The following is a 24,817-nucleotide window of genomic DNA, read 5'->3' as shown; positions in this document are numbered from 1 at the left end:
AGTTTTCACCTCAAGCACTCTAGGTAGAGTAACTCTCTCTTGCGGAGAGCCATGGTCCTCAACCTTACCTCCTTTGTTGTCACATTTAAAAATGGGTAGGGATCAAAGAGAGACAGAGCTACGGAAAGTTCAACCTCTACTTCCATGCCATGGTGAGTGAAAGAAAGCATGCGAGATTAGACAAGAGAAGGAGAGAGGGAGAAGACAACATACATCAACACTATCACTCACCCACATAATCCCTAAGCATGCGTGCAACAAAGAAGAAGAGAAGAGCATACAAGTAATTCAATCATGTGTAAGAAGACTCAAGATCAATTGTGAGTAGACAAGAGGAGAGAGGGAGAAGAGAGCTTACATCAACACCATCACTCACCCACAGAATCCCTAAGCATGCATGCAACAAAGAAGAAGAGAAGAGCATAAAAGTAATTCAATCATAAGAGTAAGAAGACTCAAACTCAATTGTGAGAATGGGATTATATCTTTTCTCATTTAGTCAAAATGTCTTATATACAATACTCATTTAGTAAGAAGACTTAAACTCAATTGTGAGAATGGGATTATATCTTTTCTCATTTAGTCAAAATGTCTTATATACAATACTCATTTATACAATGCATTGCTGCCCAACTAATGTCCATGGGCCCAATAAACTAGTCTAGGTGAATTAGCTAGCCTAAATGTACATCACTAGCATTACACAAGTCATAAGCTTAGTGTTTGACTATCTTCTAGCATCACACAAGTCGTAAGCTCGGAGATTTTCCATTATTATTTTACCCAAAGTACATTGTGATGTACAAAAAATATGGCTTGAAGAAGTTGCCGCGTGTGGAGTAATGTTAGCCAATGTGGTTAACATACCCCCTCCCATCCTCAAAATTGATCGTGAAGCTCCATGGAAGAGGTTAGTGGTAGAAGCCGTTGAAGCCTAGTAGAAGTCAAAGTGGAACTTCGTGTACTGGGTGGTTTGATAGAAGACTTTGTAGGATGTCCAGAAGGCGGTTTTAAATATGTCCTTGAAAGTGAGCATGCACTCCAGCGTTGCATCCATTGTACTTGCTTGTAGTAGTCGAGTATTTGGCAAATTGTGGGACCCTTGTTGATGTTGAGATCCATGCCTTGTTGAACTTTGTTGAATGCATGCCACTCTAGAAACTCCAAAAGTACAATGATGAGCTTGAAAAAGCGAATGATGTGGCCATCGTATTTGGGTCTGGGCACAGTATCATAATCCTTGATGAACTTGTGCATAGTGTGACGCCACATAGGTTGCTCTCCCATAAGATCATGCATGATTGGGGCTACGATGGGCTTGTGGTCATTTATATCCTCCCCTATCGCACTTGCAATGAGATTATGACCATTGATAAAACTTCTGTTCCAGATAAAACTTGATGAGGCTAATGTCAAGAAAATTAATGATCATGTTAGTGTCGGGGTAGGGTTTAGGCATTGCCTTTAGTCTAATATTCTAAGCATGCGGTCAATATCTATCCCGTCAAGAGGATCACGCCAGTTGAATGGGCGATCAGGGGGTGTATCTGTTTGGCTGTTCTTCGACGGGACTCTGGATATCTCACCTTCTTCTTCCAAGACTTGAGGTGGGAGAAAGGGGTGGTCGGATTACGAGTTTAAGGCCTTGATGAATCCATTGAGGACGTCCCTAGGAGAGGTTGGTGATGGGGCCAGCTTGGGGGTGAGGGGGATGATGATGGAATTGGAGAGGCAGGTGAGTTATCCAGGGAGGAGTGGCTAGGTGGTGAAGTGAAGGCGAGGGGAGGTGTAGCTGATATAGAGGGTTGGTTGAGGGGGGGGGAAGACATTAAGGCTTGTTCCTTCTCTTTGCCTTTGGTGGGGCAGAAGTGCCTAAAGTAGATGTAGCTAAAAAGGGGTCGCCTGATGGTAAAGGACCCTGGGAAGGTATGCTAGGACCACCTACTTCTCCTATTGGCCCCCCCTATTTGCTATCAGCAGATGCATCATCATCATCATTATCCCTGACGGTGTCTGTGGTGTCCTGTTCTTCCTCATCCTTGACTTCAAGTGCAGGCTTCATGGAATGAAAAATTCCAGGGCCTTGTGGGATTCCTCACATCATCAAAGATGTCATGGGGGTAAGCCACATGGACCGTTCCAAAGAGGTGGCGTTTGGTGGTGCGCATTAGTTGTAAGTTCTTCTAGATGTGATGGTATAGAGCAAGGATTGGATTTGGAGGCATAAGCAATACTAGCCTTGGCGGTGAGATGGTAGTATACTTCATCCACAACATGCCAATCGTGCGTCCATTGGATTGCCCGACTACTGATGATGTCGGTGGAGGCAAGGTATGGGCACAACTCTATGGGGATTTTGATAAAATCCCCCTCATCCAGGTGGTCAAAGAAAGTGAGGATGCAGCATAGGACTAGAGGTTTAGGCACATGACGTGGTGAGGGAAGTGAAAGATGGTGGAGGGCTCGGTGAGGGAGATGGTGTTTTGTAAGAAGAGCACAGTGAAGCTGGTGTGGGAGGCATAAGGGACCTTGGAGAGGATTCTTGGATAAAGTGGAAGTGAAGATCAACTCGTTAAGAAAGATGTTGTGTTAGAGCGTGCGGTGTTGCCGTTCGAGAAGGCCTAAGGGATGATGAGGTTTGGGAGGTTGGTGGGCCACATCCATCAAGTAGTCCATCTTCTTCTTCTCGCTGGCTACTCTGTGACGTACTCGGGTTGGGGTGTAGCCTTAAGTTCTGATAAAAGTTACTCGAGCTAAACAATGGTGGCATCCTTGGGATCAAGTGCCCTCCGAAAGTCCTTGCGGTGAGTTTTTCCTAGGATTGGGCTTAGGAGGCTTGAGCCCCCATGACCTCTATGTGAAGGACTCGAGTGAGCTCTTCTCTGGCTTAGGCTTAGGCTTGAGCCCCCATGACCTCTATGTGAAGGACTCGAGTGAGCTCTTCTCTAGCTTAGGCTTAGGAGGCTCAGGCCCCCTCAATCTCTATATGAAGGACTTCCAAGTTGCACTATAGGCGGGAAATCTTGGAGTCAGCTTCTAGGGCCTGGACCTACAATTTATGGTTGAGGGAAATGGTCGCATTCTTGTGGGTCTCCAACTGGGGCGAGGTTGGCTTATGCCAAGAGGAGGGCTTGATACACCACATTAATTTACTCTTTTTGTCGAGAAAATAACTATCATGTTCCTTGCTAGGTTCTGGAGAAGTGAGGAGAAGGTAGTTGGGAAATTTGGAAGGCGGCCTAGTGAATGGAAAAGGGCCTGTGAAAAGCTTACAGAGGAGGGGTTTCCTTCTTAGATCTCGCAAGATAGGGGACTACTCTCAATCAGGTTCCGCATCTTATATAAGCCATCCTTTGGAGGGTAGCAAACAAAACTTCTCTGGGATTGTCCTAGGCATGAGATATGACTTTGGCCCACTTTTGAAGTGGACTACTCTCTTGGCACTTCGGGGACATTCACGTCCAAGAGGAACATAGCTTTCGGATGGTGAATGATGGGGCTAGCTCAACATGGTCATGTTGGTAAGGATCATAGCACCCTAAACTTGCCGGCTGCATTGGTGAAAATACTTTGGAGCTCATGATGAAAGTGGTCGCGCCAGTTGTTGATGGCCTCTGACCTTACTTGAGGCAGGTGAGAAGTGAGAGGTTGCACTTTACATGTCCATCTAACAGAGATTTGTCAGCATGGTAAGGGCATGGGCAAGGGTGTCCTGGCGGCATAGGTAATATCCTTCCACTTGATGCCATTGTTGTTGAACGAGTCCCTAATAATTCCACTGACCATGGCCCTGTGTGGCACTTAGATTTTGGTATGGTTCTATGTGGCGGCCCGAGGTAGGTGCAAGGCCTCTTGGACCACATTGCGTGAAGGCCAAGGTCGGCACCTATGGCATCACAGACTATGCTTGTACTGAGATGGGTATCATAAGAAGAGATGAAGTAGAAACAGGTGGTGAGGTTGGGGCCCCAATTGGGAAGAACTCTGAGTCAAAGCTTGTGGAGGTGCTCCATGACCTCTAGGCTCCTTACAATCTGGTAGCACTCCTAGGTATAGTAAGTGAGCTTATGCTCGATCTTCCTATCTGATTGGATGCGACTGTGGATCATGTGGCCACTGACTTCTCTGACTTCTCCAAGCAACTTCGGCAGCTACTTGTTATTCCAGGAGCTTGGTAACTTAGGTGGCCTTCCTCTTCTTGGTGGGAGCAAGGAGCACTAGGTGAGAAGAGGTCTTTGAGGCCCCGATTGCCATGATGAGAGTGGAGGATGTTGAGGGTTGGGAGGTAGAAGGTAGGAAAAAAGTGGTAATAGTTTGGATAGGTATAGAGGAAAGAGTGGAAATGAGAGGTGGCTCTTCGTTTTTATAGAATTTTACTTGGGAATGTATATCTGGGTACATACATTCACAAACCATTCTTGGGAACGTGCTTACACTGAATGGCGTACGTACATTCACAACTCTGAACGTGTGTGATGGGCCCTCTTTTTCTAGAGTATTTTACTTGGGAATGTACGTCTAGTTACGTAAGTTCACAGACCATTCTTGGGAACATGCATACGTAGAATAGCGTATGTACCTTCACAACTCCGAACATGTGTGGTGAGATGTGAATGTGCATATGTAGATGAAAATGTGCATGGACAGATGGAAACATATGTGTGTATAAGGAAATGTGCATGCACAAAAGGAAATGTAAATGTGCAAAGGAAAATATATGTGCGCAGATATGGAAACATGCATACACAGAAGTGAACGTGTGTGCGAATCTTGAACATGTTTTTTTTGGGTGGAATGCTTGAGGTGGTGGTATTTGATTATTAGCAATCAAGTAAATGGGCCGTACATGGGCTAGGTTTTCACTTGCCATGGCCTCCCTATCCTGAGATGTATCGAGAAGGCTCGTGATTAGAGAACCAAATGTGGGCATCTGGGTTGACTCTCCATTCCACTAGAACCTTTTGTTTCTTTTCCTTCTTTTCTCCTTCTCACTGCTTTCTTTGACTCTCTTTCTACTTTCTTTGACATTTTCCAATGAGATTTTTTTGATTAGTTCCCCTCTTCATTTGGTAAACTCATAGGTACCTGCTTTTGGCCCACTTGGCGAGGCTTTAGAGGGAGGCCGGGTGGGAGTAGGGAGTTTTGTGGTGCAAGGCTCTCTAATGCATGAGAGGTGGCTGAGTGCAATGTGGAAGGAGTATCATGTCCCAGGTATGTTTGAAGATGGTCCTAGGGATCTATGAATTGGTCAATTTTTCCTTGCGCTTTGTGAGGTTTACACGCAAGGGTTTTCGTGTTGTTGGGAACCTTGGGTTGCCATTGTCATTGCTCCTTACTGCTCTCATTGTTGTGACCCTCCACCTTTCTATTGATCCGAGCTAAAAAATTATCCAACCGCTCAAGATATCCATTCTCCACCAAAGGGGCAGAGCTGCTTATCGAGGAGAGGGGTGTAGTGAAATGTGTAGCAATCTCCTTTTCATCCTCTGTTACAGAGTCATCCCCCAATTGTAACTTACTAATTCTCTTGTGTTAATGCTTCTCTCTCACTTGTTGAAAAGAAGAAGGTAGTAGGTGCATCCCCTTTAGAAAGCCATTCGGGCTGGACTTTTGGTCACTTGACCTTGGGGGCATGCAGGTATGTGTCCACATCAGTAACTAGGGTGGTAATGAGAGGGTCTGGTCCTTCTTATTGTACTATCTACACCAGCGTTTCTCTTAGGCTCTCTCTACAGTTATGCAATGCATCTTCTTTTCCGGGCTATTTCCCAGCCAAATTTCTTGCAGGAGGAGGGATAATGTATGCATGTGTCCGAGCATTCAATGGGAGGCCCACCATGGATCTTTGCGGCACCCATGATGCAACAATAATCCTTGCATCAAAATTCTCCTTCCCAATGTGAGAAATATTCAGTTTGAATGGGGGAAGGCTAGAGCTTTGAGGTGCTGAGTTAGGCACAGTGAAAGAAAGAAGGATGGGAGCATGATTAGAGCAACCTTGGCCTGGAAGAGCCCATGTGGCCAAAGACGGTGCCGCCCCATATCCTCGATCTCACGTGTATGTGCATGAATTACTCAACTCGCACATTTGTTTAGTATCTACCAATGAACACTTCTGGGCCTTTTTTGTTCGGCTCATATTCGAGCTTGGGTGTGAGCGGTCCTCCAGCAGCTTTGTCATGTTGAGGTCCCCAACCAGAATGGCCTCTTCCCCCTCTAGGATCTCGCTCATGTGGTCCCAGAGAGCCACTCTTTGAGCATGACCATTTTCTTCGTTATACTGTTCCATGCATCTCCATCCAGCCTTGAACAAGATAGTTGTTCCTCTAGACCGGTTCTTGGGAGCATTAATTAAAAAAAAGTTCCACCCTTCTCGAGATTGAGAAGGCGGTCTCCTCCAGTCTACAGCTCCTGCAAACATAAGAAGACAACTTGCCACTTATCAAACAAGGATAAGGCCTCTCTTTTATTTCTAACTGAACATAGTCCCCTGATGTTCCATGAAAATACTTTAATCTTGGTGTGCAGGGGCATCTTAACCAAGAATGATGGCATCTTGGGGCACATCAAGCTCAATAGGATCAAGTATTGCTAGAGCTTTATACTTGTTTCTTGGTATGGGTGATTGACCCTTGGCTTGGGCTTGAGAGAACCTCTTGTGTCCTTCGGTTGGAGTGGGGTGCAAGAGAGTGTAACCTTACCTCTCGAGTTTGAGCTATGTTCTTTGATAGCTTCACGCTCTCTCTTGCAGGAGGATTCCGTGTGCCGTTGGTGTGGCAACAGGTTCTAATAGGTCCGAGGGCGTATGTGAACGGCTACACGAGGCGTCCCCTACAGGGGAATTTGATGTTTAGCCACTAGAACTAGATGTGCAGCCTTGCAATCTTTGGCAAAGTGTCCTGCTTGTTTACACTTATACCAGGAGTCCAAGAAGGTTCCAAACTTAATACCTTTTGGGTTCGACGGGGATAGAATGTCAGGGGTGTCATTTTGCCTATCCCAGAGAATGGAGCAGCATCGCGGCCTATGGTCTTCGTTGAACTCAGTGGAGGGGCATATAGTACCCTACCAAGGACACCCACTGATGTGGGTACCTCTGCCCCTAGATAATATGGGAGATCGAGGAAGCTGACCCATACTGGGCGTTCATTTTGAAGCACATGCTCCAGCTTAAAGGCTGGTTACCACGAAATGAGATGGACAAGGCTACCATTGTAGCTAGGGCCTAGTGTGCAGATGTCTCTTTGAGCTGGGGATTCCACTAGTACTTGAAAAAAGCCCTTCCCCCGCGAAGTGAAAGCGAACAAAGGTGGCTTTTCCTTGGAAAGCCGCAGCGAACCATCTTTTAAAATCTTCTTCCGAAGGTATGCGCCCTGTGAAGTACAGGTAGGAGGCACCATTAGCAGCTTTCTTGAATTCATGGCACACTTCGTCCATAGGAAGCGAAATCCTAGCATTGAACACCTTCTTGCTTGTCGAGCATTGTGGGTCATCCGTATGGTATGCCTTCGTTGCTTTGAGGTCTACAACCCAGCGCTTCTTGAAGGCTTACATGGTATTCACATCCACAAGACCAAAAGACAAAGTGTCAACATAGGAAAGAAACAACGCTAAGGTGCCTTGTCCTCCGTTCTTAAAAAGGGAAACCATCGCTTGTGTACGAGAGTTGTCCCACTCAGTCCTTTGCATGATGGCGAATCTTTTTGTGACAGATTCTCTGCATGAGCAAAGGCTAGGTGTCTAGCCTTTTGCTCTAGCTCTTAACTCCAATGCAACATTGGCACGCTTAATGTACCTAACCCTATCGAGAGGCATGCACCACCAAGCGACGACACTACAAAATGACAAAGAGTGACCAACAGCATCACTCCCAACCTATCTCTAACTAGAGCTCAAGTTTCGGGGTCCAATACTTGATGCATTCCACACACATGTTGGTCCATTCCTAAGGGTATTTTTGCAACCCGAGTTGTATGAGAATCTATGTTAAAAGACATTTCTAGAAGACAAAGATTGTGATTCTTCGCACAAGGTTTTTACGTGACATTATGTGAAAATATTTGATATCATGTAAGGCTTGAGGATAATTTCACAAGGTCCGATTAAGAATTAACTATTAGTAGTAATTGTGTCCCCCAAAATTTGGAGCACAAGGGCCCCTTGCTTTGGGGTGGTCTCGTGTGTGTCCGAGAGAGAGAGAGAGAGAGAGAGAGAGAGAAAGAGAAAGAGAGAGAAAATGGTATAAAATGTTTTCTAAATAGTTTTATAAAAGCATATGTATTATCAATATATATTTATATACATAATTTTATATGCCTTTATACCATAGTAGAATAAATTCACATACCATTTCAATACAAATCATATAAATTTTATAGGACATATGTAATTCAAACTCATGTTATATTTACATTGATTTCAATTACCATAACTAAGCTTGCTTTTAGAAAGCTCATAGACCTTTCTTGCCTCTCTCTCTCTCTCTCTTTCACACACACACACACACACACACATCCTATTTTTGGGAATGATATAAATGCAATACACTAAAAAGACTACAATAATTGAGGTGAGAGAGATGGCATAGTGGTAAGGGCTCTCGTCCTACACCCAACAGCCCGGGTTCAATACTTGCCCACTTCTTAATGGCATGCGGTTTGTCAATTCCACCTCTAAAATGACCCCCACAATACAAAAAAGTAAAAAAACTACAATAATAAAAAAGATATTATTTTATTCACTAAGACACTATATATATATGTGCGTGTGTATAATTATTTCTAGCACGTCCACCCCGTTGAAATGAGCAAGGATAGAACCTACATCCAAGAAATATAATATTTTAGTAGAAATTATATTTTTTTATAACATACATACGCACATGTTAATAAGACATATGTTCCTAAGTTCATATTACATTCAATAACAAATAACTTTTTCTTTCTTTAACATCCAAGCATTCATAGATCGTGTATTAATTTTATTCTCGTAGATTTTTTAGTAGACGTTTAATCAACATATGTTATCCAAAGTTCAATAACAATTTTTCAGCTTGTTTTTTTAATTCTCTTTCTTTCTCTCTTTTGTTTTTGACATCCAAGCATTCATAGATCATGTGTTTTATTTTTATTCTCATATATCCTTTAGTAGACGTTATACACACACACACTCTCTAACTCTCACTCTCACACACTCTCTCTCTCTCTCTCTCTCACTCACACACACACACACACACACAATAGACATGCAATACATAAAATAACGATAATACAGTATATAAAAAGACAATAAACATATTGTGAATACATCAAACTATCCTAAATAACTATGCAAAACAAAACTCACACAAAACTTAATTTGAATTTTAGCGACCACATTTTATTTGTGAACACCTGCACAGAATTATCCTTGCAAATATACAAAAATCACAGTTAATCATAATGTATATTTGGTGTGGGTGTGCAGAAGACATATTTAATGATAATAATATAATAAGCTATGAGTAATTTTCTGCATCTTATTGCCTATTTGTAAAGCAAACTTGCTGCTTCTTATGCTCCTTTACACATGCAGCTCATTAGAGTTGGGGATACTATGGAGCTTAAGATAGAAAAGAGCATTATAATCTGTCCCATCTGGATGTGCATTAGTGCACTTAACCATAATCACACTACTCAACTGTCCTGGGACGCAAAAGCTCGAATGGGTCTCTATTCAGTTCAGTAAACATACAAAGGGACCCCTTTGCACCCCGCATCCACCTTATGCTTCTCATAAAGTTCCTGAAGGGAGGAGATGAAAATTGATTGCACTTCAGAAACCTGAGATACAATGACAAACAATTTAGTTCCTGAAGGGAGGGGATGAACACTGTGCGCACTATTTTTTTGTAGAAAAGCGCAAAAAGCAAACCTCTTCTTGAGTCGGATTTGAATTCTTCTTCACTTCGATAGGCTTTCCCACCACAGCGTACATAGGACGAGAGAAAGGAACAGGGGTCCTGCAGACAAGCCAGCACACTTGTCCTCCATCATGAAGGTTTTGCATTAACGTTCCTACAAATCATGAAGAGGAACACACAAAATATACAAGGCATACCCAAACATCCCCCAGAAAGCAAGTGGTGCAAAGCGGAGAATTCGAGACATCTGGTTGTACACCTTGCCCTTGGGTTTCCACCAGTTGTAGACATGAGTCTGCCAGGGTATATACTACTGCTTTAGCCACCTTGCATTTAAGTACCAAACAAAAATATAGAACACTCGTGTATTTACCTGTCCAAAAATAAAACAAGGCACTAAAGGAGAGCCTGTCTCAATAGCTACACGTATGAACCCAAGCCTTTGCTTTAGATACACTACCTACACAGGTAAAGCCAAAGCATGAAAACTGGGCGACTGTCAAGAGACGGGCATCAGCACGACTATGCAACTGCCAGCCTGCTTCAAAAGACACGAGGAAAGACACCAATACTTGGGAATCTAAAAAGCATGAGAGGCTTCGAATGATTTTCAGAAATACTGACCTCACGATCATGTTCCATAAACAGCATCTCTCTAACACCTCCAGGAATAAGAATGCAGCTATAGCCATTGCTTAGAGAATTTGAAAGAACCTTTCTTGATGCAGGTACTAGTCCCAACCAAGACCAGATGTGCCTTAAAAAAGGGGTGAAAAAGATCTACAAAACAGATGCGTTTACTAAGGAGAAACACTTGGAACTTAAAGATGCATTGTAAATGTTCAATACACAGGTATAAACGTAAATTCGTATGTGCTTGAATCTTAGTGTGTGCATGGAATGCATGCGCACATGCATATTCTATGTCTGCAAGCATTTGAGAGAGAGAGAGAGAGAGAGAGAGATTACCGCACTGCTTGAAAGTGCCTTAAGCTTTTGAATGGGCAAGTATTCAGTATAATTGCAAAGTGCCAAAATCCCAATTGGTAGAACAGAATGAGGCTCCACTGCAAAGACTGTCCCAGACACAAACAATATATCAATATAGCCCTGATGTATCATGTATTAACGTTTAATTGATTCAAGCAAAGGGACTACTCAGGCATAATTCTGATGTGATCACTTCTTATATAAAGCTTATCACTGCTAGAAAACTGATCAGGGACGATGCCATTGGGCTAATCACTTCATATGTACACCTCGGTATTGCCTTTACTGGCCGTATCTCTACTATGTGACCAGCTGCCCAAGTCTGCTTGGCAAGAGGTTTGCTGCTTTGGCCCATTCGTCAACCAAGACATTTATCACATAATTTTTTGGCATCCATCATATGAGTATGACAGACCCCCAGTCCCACTGCCACAAGGAGGAGCAGATAGATCATTGATGACACATCCCATCTCCCGAGGAGAGTCCACCCTGAACCCAAGATGTACTGGCTCCGCCCACACGTGGAGTCATGAGAGGGAGGGCACAGTCCCTCCAGAGGGGCGCACACCCCCCACCCCAAAGATCGGAGCCCTCTCCCATCCCAGACAAACTCTAACACCATAGAGGCGCCAGCACAGGAGGAGAACATTGACACCATGTACCCTCGTGTAGGGGAAGATGACACATGACTGGTTCCAATTCAATTTTGTTCCATGACTACTAGTCTAGACATGGATCATATGTATTACTTTTTGGTCTCATAGACCCTTTGGGCCTTTAGTAGATAAAACTCTCTCTCTCTCTCTCTCTCTCTCTCTCTCTCTCTCAGCCTCACCATCGTCCCACCTATTCAGTAGCGCCCTTGCCTGCATTAGCAGCATATTTGATTCAAGCAGCACCCCCGGCTCAGTTCAAGCAGCCTTGCCTGTCATCTACGTCAAGCAGCATCGGCCCAGCTCACTCCTCATCTCGAATCAGCTCCCCCCTTACAGACAGTGAGTGAACCCTACCTTTAGGGTTTTTTTTCAACATTAGTATTTAGTTTCAGATAAGCAGGGGGTCACGCAGCAGGAAAGGTGTCCAAGAGACTCACTTTCTCCACTCTGCAAAAGCCCCTTCTACCCACTTGAACGAGCTGACAACATATTTGATGGAGCAAATCACCCTGCTAATGAGGGCAAGTCTGTGAACTTGAAGCCCACATCACAATCTTGGAGAAAATAACCGAGCCTAGCACCCCAGGCTCAACATACCAAGGCAACTGCCACCAAGATGAGAGGAAATAAAATAAGATTTGCAAAAGACAGTAACATCCAGAAGGTGGTCGAGGAGGATTTGTGGGGACAACTCAATTCCAAAATCGAAGCCGAAATCGAAGAAGATAAGCTAAGTCAGTCGAAGGCCCTTCAGATCTTCATATGTGGTTTACTTGAAGGATGGTACAAAGATACCCCATGCCCTGCACAACTCAGTCTTCTCACCACCTGGCTGTTCCCCAACAAGATCAGGAACTAACCCTGCAGACGGTCTTGCTTTCTTCTTAGACTTGGGCTCCCCTTTAGTGTCAAAGTCCTTGTGGGACTTGCGCTTGGGACAATTGAAAGACATATGTCTCTCTTCGATACAGAAAAAGCATTTCTTGGCATCCAACAAAGCCTGTTTCTCCTCAAGAGTTCTCTTGCGCATTGGTAACATCTTATGCCGCTTCTTTGGGGGCACTGTTGCATTACGCGATGCATGCCTTAACTTTTTAGTTTTCTTCTTAGTGCTTTTGCTGCCCTTAAATCCAGTTGAAACTCCAGTGAGTTACGCATTTGCCGTCATGGCATTCTCTATCATTTGCGACATATTTGCTACTTGAGTCTTAATGCAATAGTCACGCACTTCCTTGGGCAACCCACAACAATACTTCTCAACTTGCTCTAACAATGACACTGCACGATAAGAAGTAACTGGGAGTAAAGTTCTTGTTGTAATCCTCATGATTCTCACATTTCAATGCATCCAACTTATGCCATGCTGTCTGTCATTACATCCACCTCAAATGTAGATGTGAGCCACATAGAAGAGAACACCTGTTTAAACTGTACCCAAGTAGATGGTGCTATGCCTGCAAAAGAAGAGTGGACCACCACTGCAATGCATTGCCCTTGAGAAAAGTCACAGCTTTTCTCACTTTTAAGGATTCCGTGTAATTTCCACTAGAAAAAGGCAGCATCAAACTGCTGTAAAAAGATAAGAGCCTTGAGCCTGTCTTTGGCCCCACTGAATGTGTCAAATTTTACTGCACCTCCCCCTTCCTTATTCTCCTTCGCCTTACCCATAGGCGTTAGATTATCGTAATGAAGTGCCCTCACAAGATTGCTACCCCCTGCATTCATGCCCATCATAGGGTCAACATTGCCAGTTCCCACACCATGCAATCCTGCTGATCCTCCCATGTTTCCAAACATACCACTATGCATACCAGGCTGCATGCCCCCATACATGTTTCCTTGCATTCCGGGCTGCATGCCCCCATACATATTCCCTTGCATTCCGGACTACATACAACCATACATATTGCCTTGCATACCAGGCTGAAAATTAGCTCGAGAATTCCCTTGCATTCCCATGCCTACCTGAGGGTAACCCCCATTCATAGATTGGAACACGGAAACACCACCAAAATAGCATGGATGCATAGATTGTTGTGGAATAGGTGGATGTTCGAAAAAGGAACTCTGTGGGTTTGCACCATAAGTGTTACAACCATACATATTGCCTTGCATACCAGGCTGAAAATTAGCTCCAGAATTCCCTTGCATTCCCATGCCTACCTGAGGGTAACCCCCAGTCATAGATTGGAACACGGAAACACCACCAAAATAGCATGGATGCATAGATTGTTGTGGAATAGGTGGATGTTCGAAAAAGGAACTCTGTGGGTTTGCACCATAAGTGTTCTACTTGTTAGAAAACTGTCCAATTGCAGGATCCTGTGTGAATGGGTGAGATAATTAGGGTTTCATGTGGGAGACATACACAAAGAGAACAAGGGAGAGAGAGAGAGAGAGAGAGTTGTGGGGATAAGTCAACTCAAGCATTGAGTGTGTGACTCCCCTATCACACATGTATATTGCACTAGTACACATAGTGCACTTAGTACATTAAAAGTACTAAGTGTACTATGTACTATAACTTATGGGCTTGTACACATTATAAGGGTGGGCATAATGCCTTTACCCCAACAACCTCCCACTTAAAGGCAAAGTGCCCTTAAATGAAGGAAAAGAAAAAATCAGCATGTACATGATAATATACAAGGCCATATCAAGGCTGAAACTGGCCTCATCCAATGCCCATCAAGTGTTTGCAATGAGCAAACCGCTCCGGAGGCAAACTCTTTGTCAACAAATCAGCCGGGTTGTCATCCGTGTGAATCTTAACAAGCTGAATTTGCTTGTTCTCTATCACCTCTCTGATGAAGTGATACTTCACATCCACATGCTTCGTCTTTGCATGAAGGACAGGGTTCTTTGCCAACTGGATGGCACTCTGACTATCACAATGCAACAATGGAATATCCCCTGTATAACCCAAATCAACCACTAACCGAGATAGCCATAATGCCTCCTTGCAAGCCTCTGTGGCTGCAATATACTCGGCCTCTGTAGTAGATAAGGCAGTGCACTTCTGCATCCTGGATATCCATGACACAGCACCTCCTGTGAATGTAAACACATAACCGGTAGTAGACTTCCGGTTATCTGGATGACCGGCATAATCCGAATCCATGTAACCATGCACTAATGCATCCTGTTTGCCAAAGCAAATGCACATATCCTGTGTGCCCTTCAGGTATCTCATGACACCTTTCACTGCTTCCCAATGCTTCTTGCCAGGGTTGGCCATGTATCTAGAAGCCACTCCCACTGCAAATGCAATGTCCAGCCTAGTAGCAACCATGGCATACATGAGACTGCCACAAGCTGAAGCATACGGAATCTTGGCCATATCAGCCCTGCCACTATTTGACTGTGGACTGTCCATAGCACTGAGTTTCACATATGGAGGCAAAGGAGTACTAGTCTTCTTCCCCCCGTCCATATTGAACCTCTGCAAAACTTTGCCAATGTATTCCTTTTGAGACAAATACAACACATGCTGATTTCTGTCCCCAAGTATCCGCATACCCAAAATGTGATTTGCATCACCCAAATCCTTCATATCAAAGGTTTGATGCAGCCTCTTCTTCAAGACATCCATCTCTTTACGAGATTTTCCGGCAATCAACATATCATCAACATACAAGATGAGGATCAATAGACTGCCATCCAAAGCTTTCTTGGTGTATAAGCAGTGATCTATGTCAATTCTCCTGAATTTCTGGGATTTCATGAATGTATCAAATTTATGATACCATTCTCTTGGTGCCTGTTTGAGCCCATAAAGACTCTTTTTCAGCTTGCATACAAGCTTCTCCTTTCCACTTACTGCATAACCCTCTGGCTGTTGCATATCTATCTCCTCATGGAGATCACCGTGAAGAAAAGCAGTCTTCACATCCATCTGAATCAAGTCCAGATCATCATGTGCAACCAAAGCTAACACAGCTCTACGTGTGGTCATTTTGACCACTGGAGAGAAGATCTCCTCAAAGTCCACACCATATTCCTGCTTGAAGCCCTTAGCCACTAACCTGGCTTTGTATCTTGGCTTTGCATCTGGTGCAACTTTGAGCCTGTAAACCCATTTGCATGGCAAAACCTTCTTGCCTGCAGGCAAATGCACCAACTTCCATGTTCCATTTTTGTGCAGAGAATCCATCTCTGACTTCATGGCACGCTTCCAAAGAGCCTTGTCTGCCCTCTGTAAAGCCTCCTTATAACATGAGGGCTCCCCACAGTCAGTGAGCATCAAGGAGTCAACCCCTGGAACAAACCTGTCAGGGGCTCTGGAGAGTCTTGTGGACCTCCGTACCCAATGACCATCATTTGCAGGTTGCTGTCCAGCCTGCATATCACCCATTGGTGGCTCTTGTTCCATGCCATAAGGCTGAAATATCATGCCCGGTATTTCCTCTAACTGTGGTATATCCATAGGGATATCTTCTGCCATGTCTGGCTGTCCATTTGGAACATTTTCAGCACCATTTAAGGGCTGGTTTTGCTGCTGTAATGGCTGATTTACAGCCCTTGGTTGTTGTCTATGATGTCCATCATCATCAAAGATGACTCTGCTAGGCTCCTATTGCCTTGCAAGCTCCTTATACATGCATGTTTCATCAAAAATGACATCATTGCTGCGTATAATCTTTCTATTCACGGGATCCCAAAGTCTATACCCCATTTCACCTCTGTCACCATATCCTAGGAATATGCATTTGTGAGATTTAGGATCAAGTTTGGTGCGCATTTCCCTGCGTATGTGCACGTACGCAAAGCAACCAAACACTCTCAAGTGCTTGTATGACGGAGGCTTCCCTGTCCATACTTCTTCTGGCACTTTCCCACCAAGCCTCGTGTTAGGTGACCTGTTTATAAGGTGAACGGCTGTCATAACAGCTTCAGCCCAAAAACCATGAGGTAATGCAGCATGTGACAACATAGAACGGACCTTCTCCTGTATGGTCCTGTTCATTCTCTCTGCTGTCCCGTTTTGTGGAGGATCATAAGGAGTAGAGCGCTCCCTCTTGATGCCTTTAGCATCACAAAAGTCCTGAAACTATTTGGACATATACTCTCCACCATTGTCGGAACGCAAAGCCTTCAGTGTTTTGCCAGTTTGATTCTCAACATGAGCAACAAACTTCTGAAACACTGAGAATGTATCACTCTTCAAACGAAGAGGATAAACCCACACCTTGCGTGTGGCATCATCAATAAAAGACACAAAGTATTTTGCCCCTCCCAAAGAAAGCTGAGGCATCTCACATACATCTGTATGCACAAGCTCTAACTGAGCATCTTTCTGTCCAAGAGCTTTCTTGTGGGGGCACTGGAGTTGCCTGCCATATATACAATGCTCACAAAACTGAAAACTTGAAAACTTTAGAGAAGGCAAGTAACCCAAACGAGACAATTGCTCCATTCCTTTGACACTCATGTGTCCCAACCGGCTATGCCACATAGAGATTTCCGCCAGCTCGGTTGCATTTACATTAGCATGGTGACAAACACCTGCATGCATGAAATAAAGAGTGTCCACCTTAGAGCCTCTAGCAACAACCAGTGAGCCCTTACTAATTTTCCACTTTCCACGACCAAATGTGGTAACAGAGCAATTTTGACCTGTTCCTGCTCAATTGATGAATGTACCTGCTCAATTAATAATTGGACATGCAAATTCCAAAATTGAAGCAAAATACCTCTGATTTCTGATTTCTATTGCAGGAAAGAGGAGAGTCGTATTTACACGTGAAGGAGATGATGCTTCTGTCACTGTGCAGGTACAGATTCACATGTGCAGGCTGGGAGCTGGCTGCGCTGCAGATTTAGGTCACCTGCAGGTACTGTACGGGCTGGGCGATTGTACTTGCAATTGACGGGTACAGTCGTGCAGAGAACGTGGCTTGGGCTGGTTGCAGACGTGGCCCTGTTTGGGCAGGCGAAGGACTTTTGTGCCGGCTCTTACGTGTTCGTGCAGGTGTACTTTGCTACGCCTTGGGGCCACCAACGCTACACGCGACGTGCGACTGATGTCGCCGACGTAAAGTTGCCGCCTTCGCCTGGTGTGGGCTGACCCAATTTCGCCCAGCCACTTGTCGTGTCGAGCTTGCCTTCGCCGTCTCCGCCTAGCCTGCTGTGCGCTGCGATGGTTGCTGCTGCTGCTGTAGGCGCCTGGCTGCTCAGCGCTGACACGCCTGCCCTTCGCCTAAGTGGCCAGCGCTTCTACACGCTTCCCCACGTTCAACACAGACAGCACACGCCTTGCTTTGCTACCTAAGCCAGGAGAGAAATCAGTGCCTGCACCTTCTTCTCCTCTACAGCAAATTCGACACCACCATTGTTGGAAGTTCAAGCTCTGATACCAGTTGAATGGGTGAGATAATTAGGGTTAGAGTTCATGTGGGAGACATACACAGAGAGAACAAGGAAGAGAGAGAGAGAGAGAGTTGTGGGGATAAGTCAACTCAAGCATTGAGTGTGTGACTCCCCTATCACACATGTATATTGCACTAGTATACATAGTGCACTTAGTACATTAAAAGTACTAAGTGTACTATGTACTATAACTTATGGGCTTGTACACACTATAAGGGTGGGCATAATGCCTTTACCCCAACACCTGTGGGGAGGCACCACTATTGCCCTGAGGTGGGTTCCTAGAACACACCTTCTTCTTCTTCTTCTTCTTAGGCTTAGAAGGGGCCCTCGTAAATTCAGCAAACTTCTCACTTTGCATGAGCTGCATAAGCACATCCACTGCCCCTGCCAAACAGGCTTTAAACTGGGCATCATCTTCCTCTTTACTTGGCATGTCTTCTGGTTGCGTTACATCCTCACAACGTGCATCTTTTGCAACATGTTCTCTTGCAAGTACATCCTCATATTCCGTCCTCTCAGGAGTGGTCTCCTGCTCTTCATCATCATCAAAATCATGATCATCTTCAGAGTCTGACATCTTGTTGAAATTTTTAGCAATGGCTTTCCTCGAGACAACCATGAGCTCACCCCCTTTAGAAAGTTGATGATGGTCCCAACAACGGAACCTTGAAACCGGCCTCTAGTAAAAACCAAAGTGCGGTAGACTAGCAGTCAACCAATCCAATTGTAGTCTAGCCAATAAAACAATTATAAGGGAGCTAAGGCTTACTTTTTCCACAAGTCAATCATGATGATGATGACTTCTCTCCCGAATAACATGAAAATATTTCCGATGATTTTGGTATGCCTAAACCTATTGAAAAGCAAGTTTCACCTCATATAGTTCTTAAAATGAAAGAACAAATTGAGAACAAGGAAGTAACCTATAGTAAAATTAGCTCCTAAATTTTATGGACCTTTCAAAATTGTTGCCAAGATAAATGATAATGCATTTAAGTTGGAGGCAAAAACATTTGACTTGCAAGCCAGAAAACATACCGAGACTTTGGAGTGAAATCATCCACAAGAAGAAGAAAATATCGAGCCCCTCCAAGAGACTCAACCTCTATGGGTCTAGCAAGATCTGCATGTATAAGCTCCTGTCTTCGGGTTGCTCGATGAGCGGCCTCCTCTGGAAATGCATCTCGATGATGCTTGCCCATCATGCAGGATGAGCAGATGTGTGAAAGAGACTTGAGCTGAGGTAGTCCGCTGACAACTTGCTGAGAATGGAACTTCTGTAAGGCAGCAATGGATACACGACCGAAGCGAGAATGCCACAAAGAAGTATCTGTCTCAGAAACCAAAGCCATCAAGGGAGAGAAAAACTGATGAATATGAGAGTTTAGTGTGAGGAATCTAGGAAGAAAAGTTGGTGATCTTGTAGAGACCCCCATCATGGACTCCATTGGCAACAATAGAGAGAGTCTTCCTGTCAATCACTTCAATGACCTCATCATCAAAGTACACCGTCCCTTTCGAGAAGCTTTGTATACAGAAAACAGATTTTTGGAAATCCGTGGTACATATAAAACATCATGTAAGGTAGCAGAGGAACCTAAAGAAACATTACCAACACCGGTGACCGGAAGCGAAGGTTGTCGCCGATACGAACTGAAGAAGAGAGAGTCTGGTGTCCTCCAAGATATGATATGGGCGTGATTGGTCTTGTGGGCAGAAGCACCACTATTACCAACCCATTCCACCGCTTCAGGTGTGTCATTGAGCTCTTCAAAAGAAGTCATCGCTGTGATCACGAGGAGTGAATCTAGTGAAGAAGTAGATGAATCTGTGATTGCCATGTATGCAACTTTGGCAGATCTCTCCTCTGAAACTTTGTCCTTGCCCTTATCTTTGGTGTTGTCCTTGTTAGATGCTTTGGAAGCATCCTAGGCTTTATACTTGGCTTTGGCTGCTCGAGAGTCATCACAATGAGGTGATCTTCATAGGTTACAGTCTGAGATCCAAAGGGTGCCACTTCTGGGATCCAGAGGTTGATGACGTCATCATTTCCCATGATGCTTGGTTTGTTGTTTGGCATCGACTCCTCTCCACCTGATGCATCTACAAATTTTTTGGATCTCGGCCGATGTTAGTGATCTTATACCTCTTCCACATCTAGCTCCTCTTGCTGCAACTTCAGTGCCAGTTGCTCCTTTACAACCACCAGTTCCTATTGTCCAGCTTCTGCAGCTCCCAGTCTCTCTATGAGTCCTGCTTTGACTCCGGGATTACCCCCACCAGTGCTTACTTCATCACCTCTCCCAGTAGCATCGGATGAGTTCTCTACTGTAGTTGGATCTTCTTCTTCTTCATGCTTTGAGAGGAAGGCTGGCCTACCTCGGTGGGTTCAGCAACTCTTTAGAGATTCTGGTCTCACTGATGCACAGCTCCATAACCAGCTCTCTACCACCACCCTTGGACCTTACCATTTATCTCGGGCTTCCACATCTCATCACACAGTGAATTATGCTCTCATGAGTTCTCTCCAGGAGATCGATGAGCCTGAGAGTCAAGAGGAGGCTCTTGCATAGCCATAGTGGCCGCAAGCCATGGAAGCAAAGATGTCCATAGGAATCACACTTGGTCTTTAGTGCCACGGCCTTTACATCGTTGTGTGATTGGTGTGAAATGGATTTTCAAAGTCAAGTTTCATGCAGATGGTACTTTGGATAAGTACAAAGCCCGCCTTGTTGCTCAAGGATATGCTCAAAAGGCATGTGAAGACTTTGATGAGACATTGACATTTGCTCCTACAACCACGTATACCACCATCAAGATTGTTTTGGCTCTGGCTGCACACTTCAGATGGCCCATGTTCTAGATGGATGTCAAATTCACTTTTCTGAATGGAGATTTAGAGGAGGAAGTTTATGTTGAGAAGCCTCCTAAGTTTGTGATTCAGGGACAGGACACCCATGTGTATCTTCTGCAAAAGGCTCTTTATGTTCTCAAACAGGCGCCCCGTGCTTGGTATCATAAGATCGATGCCTTCTTGTTATTTCTTGGCTTTGAGAGGACATATACTGACACCAATCTCTATGTGCTTCTTTCTGATGGGGATATTTGTGTCATTGTTTTGTATGTTGATGACCTCATCCTTTCTGGCTCAGATACTGAGTTGGTCACAAAGATTTAGTCCAAGCTTTCAAAGATTATAATCATGGAGAGCTTCTTCTTCGCCATCAACACCTTCTCCAACTTGCTTTTCAGATGTACGATCAGCCCTGGATTTGTATGGGCATATGCATGGGCGACACGGATGTGTGTACGGAGCTGTACGAATGTGTACGAAGCTATACAGGCATGTACGAATAAAAATTTCAAAAATCCTAAAAATTTTAAAAGTCCTAAAACTGCTCCAAAAATCCTAAAAATTGCTTTTTGGAGGTTTTTATTGCCCAAAAACCATTAAAACAGGTTTTATATCAGTTTTCTTGCCAAAAAGAGCTTTTCCATGGTTTTCTTTAGGGACAAGGCTATAGGAGTTGTGGAGATTACTCATGGGATGAGCGAGTGTTTCTTGGACTTGGACATTGAGCTTCGACATGGAGAACTTGGGCTAGACATGGAACATGAAGCTTGGACATAAACATGGAACTTGGATATATAGCTTGGACATGAACATGGAACTTGGTTATGAAACTTGGACTTGGACTTGGAATTGGACTTGAACTTGGATTTGGATTTGGATTTGGATTTGGATTCATTGGACTCGGATTCATTGGATTTAGATTTGGATATTAGATTTGATACTAGCCCGGTGAGAGATACTTGTGGGTCATCCCCGTAGTGTGCTCGGCATTAGAAATCTTGTGCCTCGGCATCGACATCGACTTGGATATCCTCCATCGGCATTCGTATTCATTGATTGTATTGATCCTAGCTAGCATGCCCGTGGATTGTTCCTGAATAAATTCCTGAAAGAGAGCGGGACCTGTTTCCCGCTCAATGTTGTGTACTGTGCAAGATCCCTATTTCCTTCTCTCCCCCCTCTCTCTATATCTTTATCTCTTGGACACATGGTTGAGTCTGTCACTACATGCTCTGTTGGGCTTACATTGGCTGTAGAGACAGTCTCTTATGCTTATAAGCACCTACGAGCTTCCCTCGTGCTCATTTTCTTAAACCTACGACCTGCGATGCTCTTTCTTTCAAGTCTATCATTGATCATGAGACCACCACTACACGTGCATGCAATACCTATGTTAAGTATCTTATGAGTTTCAAGAATTATCCTATTAAAGATACCAAATGGATGCCATAGAAGTTTTTCCGTTCTTACTAAAATCTCATCCACGCAATTGAGATCAATTGCAACCCGAGCACGAAAAAATGTTAGTCTTAACCTCTAGAGAGACACCCACAATTTTATTTTGGATGCGTCTTTTATTTATATCATCTACCAGGTTAATGTATTCAATCAAGCGTGTGGGATGGTATGATATAGTCAATATTAATGTGTTTAATCAATTGTGCGCACTGACTAATATTAGTTTGAATGTTGACAATGATTGAGTGGCGGAATGTGTTAATCGCAAGTAGAACAATCAGAAATTCAAAGTATGCAAGAGATATGGGGGGGGGGTAGAGAGAGAGAGAGAGAGAGAGAGAGAGAGAGAGAGAACTATACACAAGATTGGGTCCCAATAACACTCAGAAGGGCCCCCACCATGAAGGTATATTTGCTTTTATTGCTGTATGAATGTAAAAGACTGACTGTAGAGCTGTAATCCCCTGATTGTACTGACCATAGACATGTACAGATGCTGTCGTTGAAGGCTGATTGCTGGTTGCCTTGTACAACACCTGCTGGACAGCACCTACAGTGCATGTTTTTTTAACAGGTTGAGAAGGCCTACGCTTGCTGAAAATGCAGATGTGGGACTGTAGATGACCTCTGGCTGCTTGCGTTTGTGGCTGAAAACTGCATTCAACAGTGGTATTCACCCTGCCATATGCAAAATTTGGTGAGATGGCTAGTCGATGGTATGGCATGAAGTGTAAGTAGCTACAGGGTCCTGGCTGCTGGCCGACTAGAGATAACAGACTGATCAGCCCACTAGAATATGTGCATCTCATGTGTTATGTGGGAACTGGGTCTTATATAAGGGTTGGCACTTTACTAAAGGCTTCCTGATATATGTCACTCTGTTCTATCATCATTGGCATGGACTTCAATGGGCATTGCTACCTTGTTCACCACCCTCTTCGAGGATCTTGTATGTTCCACTTTGTTATTTTGATGCCAACATCGACAACACATAAATCTTTTCATGATTTGTCTTTAAAGCACCAAAAGCTGTTGTATTTTCTTATATATATATACCTAGATGAATCCAGGAACATGCCCAAATTCACCTTTTAGGAACATGCATGTTATATAGTCATGGTAGTCAACCCACAAGACTATACAACTATCAACTCCATTATGCATAGTATGGACTAGATACTACGACATAGTACTTGAGTGTAATGGTGGTGGCTCAGATATCTATGGGCTTAGTCATTTTGTAAGCCCCTGGCTAAATAGATGCCAATGCAATGAATTGATCATTTGTAATTCTCAAAGTCATAACACACTTTGAGAAGGGGTTTGCTAGATATTGCTAAGGTTGTGCAAAGCTTCGAGGTGGATAGGATAGAGGATAGAGATAAAAATAGCATCTATTTTGGGTCTAAAGCCAATTTTGCCTTTCCCTTTGTACAAATCTATATATTGCACTCGTCGTGCTTCAATAATAATAGAAGTCTTCTTTTTATCAATCTTGTGTACGTGCAGCTCTTCAAGATATAGAAGGTTGTGTTTTTGTGTTTGGTAGGAAGACGTAGGGTTAGCTTACCATATTTTCTCCAACATTATGATCACATTTGATTAAACATGCGATTACCAAAATAATGCAATGATGTAAATGCCTTACGATAAGCTCGCTTTGGATCCAGAGCATCCTTGTCCTCCATCACCAAAGTAAGAGGGAAATGACCAGGACCGTATTTGCATATAAATCTGCATAGAAAACACAAATTTATTTCAAAAGAATGTTGTCATCAACACTAAGTTGCAAGCTTTTTTGCAATCAAAACAAATGCCAGCCATAACACAAGATCATTCACCTTCAACAGTTTACACAAAGTGTCTCAACCCCAACAAGTACATGTAAAGACTTGGGTGAATCACAAAGCTACAAATTTACAAAAGCATCATTTGAGCTGGTATGCACATCGATGAAAGCATAATGCATGCACCCAATCAACATCTCACATGCATGAAAATTTTTAAAGTAAGTTTACAAAAATATGTAAAGTTTTGGCCCTTGGCAGTATTGTAAAGACTTGGGTGAATCACAAAGCTACAAATTTACAAAAGCATCATTTGAGCTGGTATGCACATCGATGAAAGCATAATGCATGCACCCAATCAACATCTCACATGTATGAAAAGTTTTAAAGTAAGTTTACAAAAATATGTAAAGTTTTGGCCCTTGACAGTATTTCACTCCAAGCACAACAAAAGCCTCACTATATTTGTATTTCAATCAGGTCTAGTGTCCCATGTAGGACAATTATTGAAGCAAACTCTGATTTAGTGGCCCTCGTATGACATGTATATAAGCAGACAGATGTTGTACTTTTTTCATCCTAGAACTAATATTCTGAATTTCTTGACTTTTATTGATGTCTTCTGTGTCTCACAAAATTTGAGTACACATTTAGGCATTTGTTGATATGCCTTCTGTGTCTCACAAAAATCGAGCACACATTGAATTTCATCCATGTATGGAAGGAATTTGCTAATGTTACATCACATCCTGTGAGGCTTGAGCAGTGCAATCAAAAAGCCTTCTTTATTCAAACATCC

General features: G+C 43.6%; 1 protein-coding gene across 3 annotated transcripts in view; it reads right to left on the bottom strand.

Moving 5' to 3' along the window:
* Nucleotides 1-9,352: 9,352 nt before the first annotated feature.
* LOC147625572 (diacylglycerol O-acyltransferase 2D-like) overlaps nt 9,353-24,817 on the bottom strand; it is a 56,055-nt gene continuing 40,590 nt past the window's right edge. For all 3 annotated transcript variants that reach the window (XM_086817080.1, XM_086817081.1, XM_086817082.1), the window contains 7 exons: nt 23,880-23,965; nt 10,871-10,977; nt 10,526-10,681; nt 10,275-10,361; nt 10,099-10,196; nt 9,913-10,000; nt 9,353-9,821 (listed from right to left, as the gene is read on the bottom strand). In XM_086817080.1, coding sequence (XP_086673206.1) covers nt 9,720-9,821; nt 9,913-10,000; nt 10,099-10,196; nt 10,275-10,361; nt 10,526-10,681; nt 10,871-10,977; nt 23,880-23,965 — 724 coding nt within the window. In that variant the 3' untranslated portion in view covers nt 9,353-9,719. The remainder of the gene's footprint in view (nt 9,822-9,912; nt 10,001-10,098; nt 10,197-10,274; nt 10,362-10,525; nt 10,682-10,870; nt 10,978-23,879; nt 23,966-24,817) is intronic.

This window comes from Cibotium barometz, chromosome 23, assembly GCF_041138505.1.
Source record: "Cibotium barometz isolate CiBa-2024 chromosome 23, ASM4113850v1, whole genome shotgun sequence".
Classification (NCBI taxonomy): Eukaryota; Viridiplantae; Streptophyta; class Polypodiopsida; order Cyatheales; family Cibotiaceae; genus Cibotium; species Cibotium barometz.
Note: the sequence above shows the minus strand (reverse complement) of the source record. Positions and strands in the feature narration are given on the sequence as shown.